The 7,533-nt window shown below is 40.9% G+C and overlaps 1 protein-coding gene across 2 annotated transcripts; it reads left to right on the top strand.

Moving 5' to 3' along the window:
- The first annotated feature begins 331 nt into the window (after positions 1–331).
- pdlim5a (PDZ and LIM domain 5a) lies at positions 332–6,966 on the top strand. Of its 2 annotated transcripts, none has more exons than XM_053610713.1 (9): positions 332–404; positions 497–602; positions 937–1,088; positions 2,986–3,022; positions 4,248–4,267; positions 4,373–4,408; positions 4,655–4,824; positions 4,985–5,024; positions 5,823–6,966. In XM_053610713.1, the coding sequence occupies exons 2-9, from the start codon at positions 504–506 to the stop codon at positions 5,917–5,919; spliced, it is 651 nt and encodes a 216-aa protein (XP_053466688.1). In that variant the 5' UTR covers positions 332–404; positions 497–503; the 3' UTR covers positions 5,920–6,966. The 2 variants fall into 2 exon arrangements, with proteins under 2 accessions (XP_053466688.1, XP_053466689.1); XM_053610714.1 differs by having other exon boundaries at positions 333–404; positions 500–602.
- Positions 6,967–7,533: the final 567 nt, after the last annotated feature.

Here is a 7,533-nt window from a genome sequence, read left to right as displayed (position 1 = left end):
TTATTCCTTCTCTTTACTCTCTCTCTCTATTCCCTCTCTTCATGTTACACAAACATATTTCTCCTTACAATAAACTTCACAGTATCAATAATTACATGCGTTGTTTTTTTTTTTTTTAACACCCTTTCACTTTAGACCACTTACAACATATAACCCCTACACACACACACACACAAAGGTTTTAACTGTGTACCATTGTGTGTTTTGTGTTCTTGCTCTGTTTTACCGCATTACACTTCTTAAAATATCAGTGTGTAAGCTTAACCCCCAACACACACACACACACACACACCCCTCCCCCTGCTGTGTGATGTAAGTATATTAAAGCCCCTGTCTGTGTTCCTCAGCTGTCCCGTGGAGGATCAGCACACACACACACACACACACACACACACACTCTGCAGGTAACACCCCATCCACTACTTTACTGCTGCATTTAACACTGCTGCAGTTTCAGTTAGTGTGTTTGTGTGAATTTGTGTTTGTGTGTTTTCAGCAGCACTATGAGTGATCTCTACACAGTGGAGTTAACCGGTCCCGGACCGTGGGGTTTCAGACTACAGGGTGGAAAAGACTTCAGCATGCCACTCACCATCTCACGAGTGAGACACACACACACACACACACACACACACACACACACAGTTAATTGTCCATATTTCTGTCTATGTTTTTGTCTCACTGTCTCTGCCTCTCACTTTCTCTCTGTATCTCTCTCTCTCTCTCTCTCTCTCTCTCTCTCTCTCTCTCTTTGCCTGCCTGTCTCTCTGTAAATGTATCGGTTACAGATTAATACACACTCTGACATCACATACTCTTCTGGTCCTCTCTGGTATGACTGTAATTCTCATGATGCCATTTTGCCAAGGGCCGATGAAAAGAGCTCCCTGATTGATTTTCCTACTCTGTGTGTGTGTGTGTGTGTGTGTGTTGTAGCTGACAGACAGTGGTAAGGCGGTTAAAGCGGGTGTTGCCATTGGTGACGCTGTCATCTCCATAGGAGACCTCAAAACAGAGGAACTGAATCATCTGGAGGCTCAAAACAAGATCAAGGAATGTAAAGGCAACCTGAAACTCACACTGCAGAGGTACACACGTATACACACACACACACACACGCACCCACCCACCCACACACACACACACACACACACACACCCACCCACACACACACACACACACACACACCCACCCACCCACCCACACACACACGTACCCACCCACCCGCACGCACCCACCCACCTGCACGCACGCACACACGCACTTACCCACACAAACACACACACACACAAACACACACACACACCAACCAGAACTATGGTGAAAATAGACTTAAAAGGTTTATAGGTATATAATATATCTCAGGTGACACTGGATGATGTTATGGCACTGATTGGAAACCCAGAACAGTTGGTCAGTGACCTCACAGTGGACGTCTACAGCGTTACTGACTTCATTAGATATTTTTCTCCGGGTGTTTTTGCAGAACTCTTCCATTTCTAGTATTCTTTAGGTTTATGTCTGAAACAGAACACGGCTGGTTGCATCACTGCCTCATAAGTCAGAGAACTTCTAAAGTAGCACTACATCTATAAACATGCTGTCCAGCAGGCATCTGGGACGAGCTTCAGAGGCAGTGCTGTGTCACCACGCCACCATCTGGTCATCTTACTGACTTACACTAACACTCACTGAGCAGCGAGATGGAATAAGGTGCCACTGGAGAAAACGGGGCAAATATTCTTTGACTTCACCTGTCTCTGGATCCACACTTACAACATCTGGTGCAAAACATCCTAAAGCTTTGGAAAAATGCGATAAAAAGTTATTGTTCTGCTGGCTTTACAGGGTGAACATACTGTTCTTCTTCTTCTTCTCTCCTGAGCCTGTCTTAATTCAGATATACTGAAGACAACTGAAACTACATTACGCCACCTCCTAAAACCTGGACTACACAAGGAATATACACATTTTAAAAAGAACAGAAACTACACACAACTGAAAGCAGTAAGTTATTAGACGATAGCAGGACTGACAGTGAGACCAAATCATTTCCTGGAACAGTGGAGACCTCTGTGGAGAAGAATAAAAGATCAGTGATGTTCTTAGACATAGGGCTTGGAGAGGTGGAGACATCTTATGCAGAAACATCATCAGGTGGAGGAATGGAGGTGTAATTAAGAGAAAGTGTGATCAGATGGAGGTGTGGTTATGTGGAGGTTTGATCAGGTGGAAGTGTGATCAGATGGCGGAGTAATCAGATGGAGGTTTAATCAAATGGAGGTGTGGTCATATGGAGGTGTGATCAGCTGGTGGTGTGATCAGTTGGATGTGTGATCAGATGGAGGTGTGATCAGATGTGTGATCAGGTGGAGGTGTGATCAGATGGAAGTGTGATCAGGTGGAGCTGTGATCAGATCTGTGATCAGGTGGAGGTGTGATCATATGGAGGTGTGATCAGATAGAGGTTTGATCAGGTGGAGGTGTGATCAGATGTGTGATCAGGTGGAGGTGTGATCAGATGTGTGATCAGGTGGAGGTGTGATCAGGTGGAGGTGTGATCAGGTGGAGGTGTGATCAGATGTGTGATCAGATGTGTGATCAGGTGGAGGTGTGATCAGGTGGAGGTGTGATCAGATGGAGGTGTGATCAGATGGAGGTGTGATCAGATGGAGGTGTGATCAGGTATCAGTATGGTCTCAGTGATGAAGCTCTTCCTGGAGTCTGCTGATTTGATATTTAATAATGATAAGTAAATAAACCTGACAGATTAATTACAATATTTTATTATTAGAACAAATTTCTCAATGTCAGCGGCATCCGAACCCTGTGTGTGTGTGTTATGGTATCTGTTACTGAATCGTTGACCTGTGATGTATGAAATGAAGACCACACTCTGTAATAGGGACACAGGTCCTCACAGGTCTTCGTTAGTGTCAGTAGTGACGGATCTGACTGTGTTTGTGGTGTTTTGTGTGTTTACAGAGCAGCCAGTGTTCCCAAACCTGCTGCAGCACTGAAGGTATGATAACACACACACACACACACATGTGTACATGTGTGGCCATGTTTTTATAGGAGACCAAATGTCCCCACAAAGATAGGATTATTTCACATCTTTAGCTTGTGGGGACATTTGGTTGGTCATCACGAGGAAAACTGCAGCTTTTATTTTAAAAATGAAAAGAGCTTAAAGTTTTTCTTTTGGTTTCTCTGGTAAAAGTTAGAGTTAAAGTAAATTTAATTTTAGAGTTAAAGTAAATTTAATGTTAAAGTAAATTTAAAGTTAAAGTTATAGTTAAAGTTAGAGTTAAAGTTAAATTTAAAGTTAGAGTTAAAGTTAAAGTTAGAGTTAAAGTAAATTTAATGTTAGAGTTAAAGTTAGATTTAAAGTTAAAGTAAATTTCATGTTAAAGTTAAAGTTAGAGTTAAAGTTAGAGTTAAAGTTAGAGTTAAAGTAAATTTCATGTTAAAGTTATAATTAAAATTAGAGTTAAAGTTAGAGTTAAAGTAAATTTCATGTTAAAGTTATAATTAAAATTAGAGTTAAAGTTAGAGTTAAAGTTAGAGTTAAAGTAAATTTCATGTTAAAGTTATAATTAAAATTAGAGTTAAAGTTAGAGTTAAAGTAAATTTCATGTTAAAGTTATAATTAAAATTAGAGTTAAAGTTAGAGTTAAAGTAAATTTCATGTTAAAGTTATAGTTAAAGTTAGAGTTAAAGTTAGAGTTAAAGTTAGAGTTAAAGTAAATTTCATGTTAAAGTTAAAGTTAGAGTTAAATTTAAGCTTAGAGTTAGTGTTAGAGTTAAAGCTAGAGTTAGGTGTAGCACAGCATTAATTAGCTGCATTAATGATTTTGTCAGTGGAAGGTCCTCACAAGTATGGTAGTACAAAAGTGTGTGATATTACATATATTTAGAACAGGGTAAATGTATCTGTGGAGTGTATTGGGGTGCGTGCGTGTGTGTGTGTGTGTGTGTGTGTGTGTGTGTGTGAGAGAGAGAGAGAGAGAGAGAGAGAGAGAGAGAGAGAGAGAGAGAGAAACATTAAGTGGTTTTTCAGAGGCACATTACTGGGCAAGAGAAGCAGATCTCTGATTACACACACTTGCACACAAGCCGGTTTTAGTATCTTTGTGAGGACATTTAATTGATTGATGTATATAAAGTTGCATGTTTTCATGAGCATAGTGAAGATGGTGAAGATGATGATGTTCATGTCTCTTTCTCTTCTTTCCACTCCACAGACAACTACAGTAATAACAAAGTTAGTATGACGTGTGTGTGTGTGTGTGTGTGTGTTAGTATATGTTAGTAATACTGTACACCTGTGTTAACTGTGTGTGTGTGTGTGTGTGTGTTTCACCTGCAGCACTAGTGTTACAGTCCCTAAGCCTCCAGTGAACAGGTAAGCAAAAAATAAAAGACCTCCTGCATAACACACACAGTTCTGCTTTAATGACCAATCCACAACATTCAGCACAGCAAGCTCCTCCCACATTTGTTCCTGGTTTGTAGAGAAGTTACTAAAGTCCATTGTTGTTTCTCTGATGGAAACATCCAAAACTAAACACCCCTTACTGTGTTCACTGTATTACTGCACTAGATCAGTGCTGATCCGTGTGATTCCGTGTGTGTGTATGTGTGTTTATAGGGTGATCCGCAAGCCCATCATACAGACAGATATTGGGTTCTACCATGAGGCATCTCATGCTGATGCGAGCAGGAAACGCATCATGGAGGACACGGAGGACTGGAGACCCAGAACAGGGACATCGCAGTCACGCTCATTCCACATCCTCGCCCAGATCACTGGAACTGAGGGTGTGTGTGTGTATGTGTGTGTGCATGTGTGTGTGTGTGTGAGAGAGAGAGAGATGAAGATTTCCATAAGTGGGGACGTAAATATGTGCTTGGAAGGGGAGGGGTGTAAAGGTGTGTGTGTGTGTGTGTGTGTTTCTAAATGGTGTGTGTATCTCTGCAGCCTTGCCAGAGGACATGGTCTCGAACAAGAATACGGTGAAGTAAGTGTTAATCCCCTCCCCCATTCTCTACATACAGCGATAAGCCCCTCCCCATTCTCTACATAGTGATAAGCCCTCCCCATTCTCTACATACAGTGATAAACTCCTCCCCGTTCTCTACATACAGTGATAAACTCCTCCCCATTCTCTACATACAGTGATAAACTCCTCCCCGTTCTCTACATACAGTGATAAGCCCCTCCCCATTCTCTACATACAGTGATAAACTCCTCCCCATTCTCTACATACAGTGATAAACTCCTCCCCGTTCTCTACATACAGTGATAAGCCCCTCCCCATTCTCTACATACAGTGATAAGCCCCTCCCCATTCTCTACATAGTGATAAGCCCTCCCCATTCTCTACATACAGTGATAAGCCCCTCCCCATTCTCTACATACAGTGATAAGCCCCTCCCCATTCTCTACATAGTGATAAGCCCTCCCCATTCTCTACATACAGTGATAAGCCCCTCCCCATTCTGTACATACAGTGATAAGCCCCTCTCCATTCTCTACATACAGTGATAAGCCCCTCCCCATTCTCTACATACAGTGATAAGCCCCTCCATTCTCTACATACAGTGATAAGCCCCTCCCCATTCTCTACATACAGTGGTAAGCCCCTCCCCATTCTCTACATACACTGATAAGCCCCTCCCCATTCTCTACATACCCTGCCCTGCTTTGATTGGTCTTTGTCTTACTTCCTATGTCCTTTCTTATTTCTTACATCTGTCCTACCTCTCTCTCTCCTCTCTCTCTCTCCTCTCTCTCTCTCTCTTTGTGTGTTGAATAGAGAGATGAAGATTAAAGTCGGACCTCAGTATCATAAACTGAGAGACTGGCACCATGGAGTTTCTGCTCAAACCCTCAATGTACTCAGTCTCATCTAGTGTGTGTAATTGTGTGCGTGTAACTGTATGTGTGTAATTGTGTGTGTGTGTGTGTGTGTGTATATGTGTAATTGTGTGTATAATTCTGTGTGTAACTGTGTGCAATTGTGTGTGTGTGTAACTATATGTGTGTGTAACTCTGTGTGTATAACTGTATGTGTGTGTAACTTTGTGTGTGTGTGTGTGTAACTGTATATGTGTATGTGTGTAACTGTGTGTGTGTGTGTGTAATTCTTGCTGCATTTAACTTAAACTCAGAAGTGAGATCTGAACTAAATGATGAATTGTGTAATGTTTGAGTTTTAAAGTGAGGTGAACTCTTAAACACCTCCATGGAAGTTTCGTTATCAGCAAATTAACCAGCTTTAGTTTACAGTGAACTGTAATATAACAGTGTTCTAGATTTAACCCGCAAATGCGCCGTTGTGGAGTGATCTACAGTAACGTGATCTACAGTAAACGCTGCTATAAACTCATTGAGAGTGCTGAAGTGATGTTTATTTACTGTTGATGGGGTTTTCTTTGCTTTTCTGAGTCAGAGATGTGAAATTTGAGTTATGAGCTTTAGTCAAATGCAGCATTACTCACATGATAGTGATAGGCATGGCTAACAGAACATTAGCTAAATAGCTAGTTAGCATGGTGGTTAGCTGCTATCGCTCTACAAAATGAAGCACTGAATAAAAGTATGTATTAAATAATTAGTGGCGTCGCTGTTGGAGTTAAACGTTACATACAGAAGTGAGATTAGCATGCTAGCAGAATTTACTCATCATGCTAGCACGACTAGCTGCACTACCTGCCTTAAAGTTAGATTTTAGCCTGGTGTGTGTGTGTTTTTGTTTGTATGTGTGTGAATAATGTGCTCACATATAAATATACAATATATATATATAATATTTCTGGCGGATACTCATGAACATGATGGGTTAGCTGTACGGAATGTGTTATGAAATAGCTTTGTGTTAGCTTAGCTAACATTTTGAAATGGTTTGATGTTGATTTCTTGTTTTCTGTGATGATACAATAAATTAATTTTAGCTTGTTCTCCTTCTATTGTGTGTATCTCTAAAGTGAAGTGTGATGTGTTTCCTTGACATCTGGATCCTTTTAGAAAAATGATAGTTTTGGTCGTGTTGAGGTTGAGTGTCAGGGCCCAGGTCTGACAGTACTGCTGTAGCAGGTCCAGGTTCTGCTGTAGACCCTGAACACTGGGGGACAGCAGGACCAGATCATCTGCAGCAGGAATTTGACCTCTGAGTCAAAATCAGAGGTCAAATTTATCTCCACGTTTGAAAATGGGTGTTATAAAACCTTGAGTCCAGATTTAAGGGAAATAACCTACACTCAGGATCAAGTTGAATAATTTAAGAATGGCTAATTGGAATTTTTTGCTTGTGTGCTTAATCATTTAATTTGGCACGCCATCAGGCCCACTTGCTTTTTTGGATTTGAGAGTGCCTCAGGTGTTTGAAAGTTCCTGCTCAGTAATGGGGGAGTCCAGGGGGTTTATAGCCAATTCTAATGTGTTCAGTTTTTTCAATAATAGTATTTTGTTTATTTATGTTGTTATTGTTATTTGGTGTATAAAGTGATTTAACGTGCCTGACCCAT

Source organism: Ictalurus furcatus, chromosome 22, assembly GCF_023375685.1.
Source record: "Ictalurus furcatus strain D&B chromosome 22, Billie_1.0, whole genome shotgun sequence".
In the NCBI taxonomy this organism is placed as follows: domain Eukaryota; kingdom Metazoa; phylum Chordata; class Actinopteri; order Siluriformes; family Ictaluridae; genus Ictalurus; species Ictalurus furcatus.
This window is presented reverse-complemented; position numbering and strand designations above follow the sequence as displayed.

What these genes read in the sequence shown, in the direction of transcription:
- pdlim5a (XM_053610713.1), top strand. Translation starts at nt 504, where the DNA reads ATGAGTGATCTCTACACAGTGGAGTTAACCGGTCCCGGACCGTGGGGT. An exon ending in AACCTGCTGCAGCACTGAAG is followed by an intron (nt 3,023 to 4,247) that starts GTATGATAACAC and finishes TCCACTCCACAG; the next exon opens with ACAACTACAGTAATAACAAA. An exon ending in TCGAACAAGAATACGGTGAA is followed by an intron (nt 5,025 to 5,822) that starts GTAAGTGTTAAT and finishes TGTGTTGAATAG; the next exon opens with AGAGATGAAGATTAAAGTCG.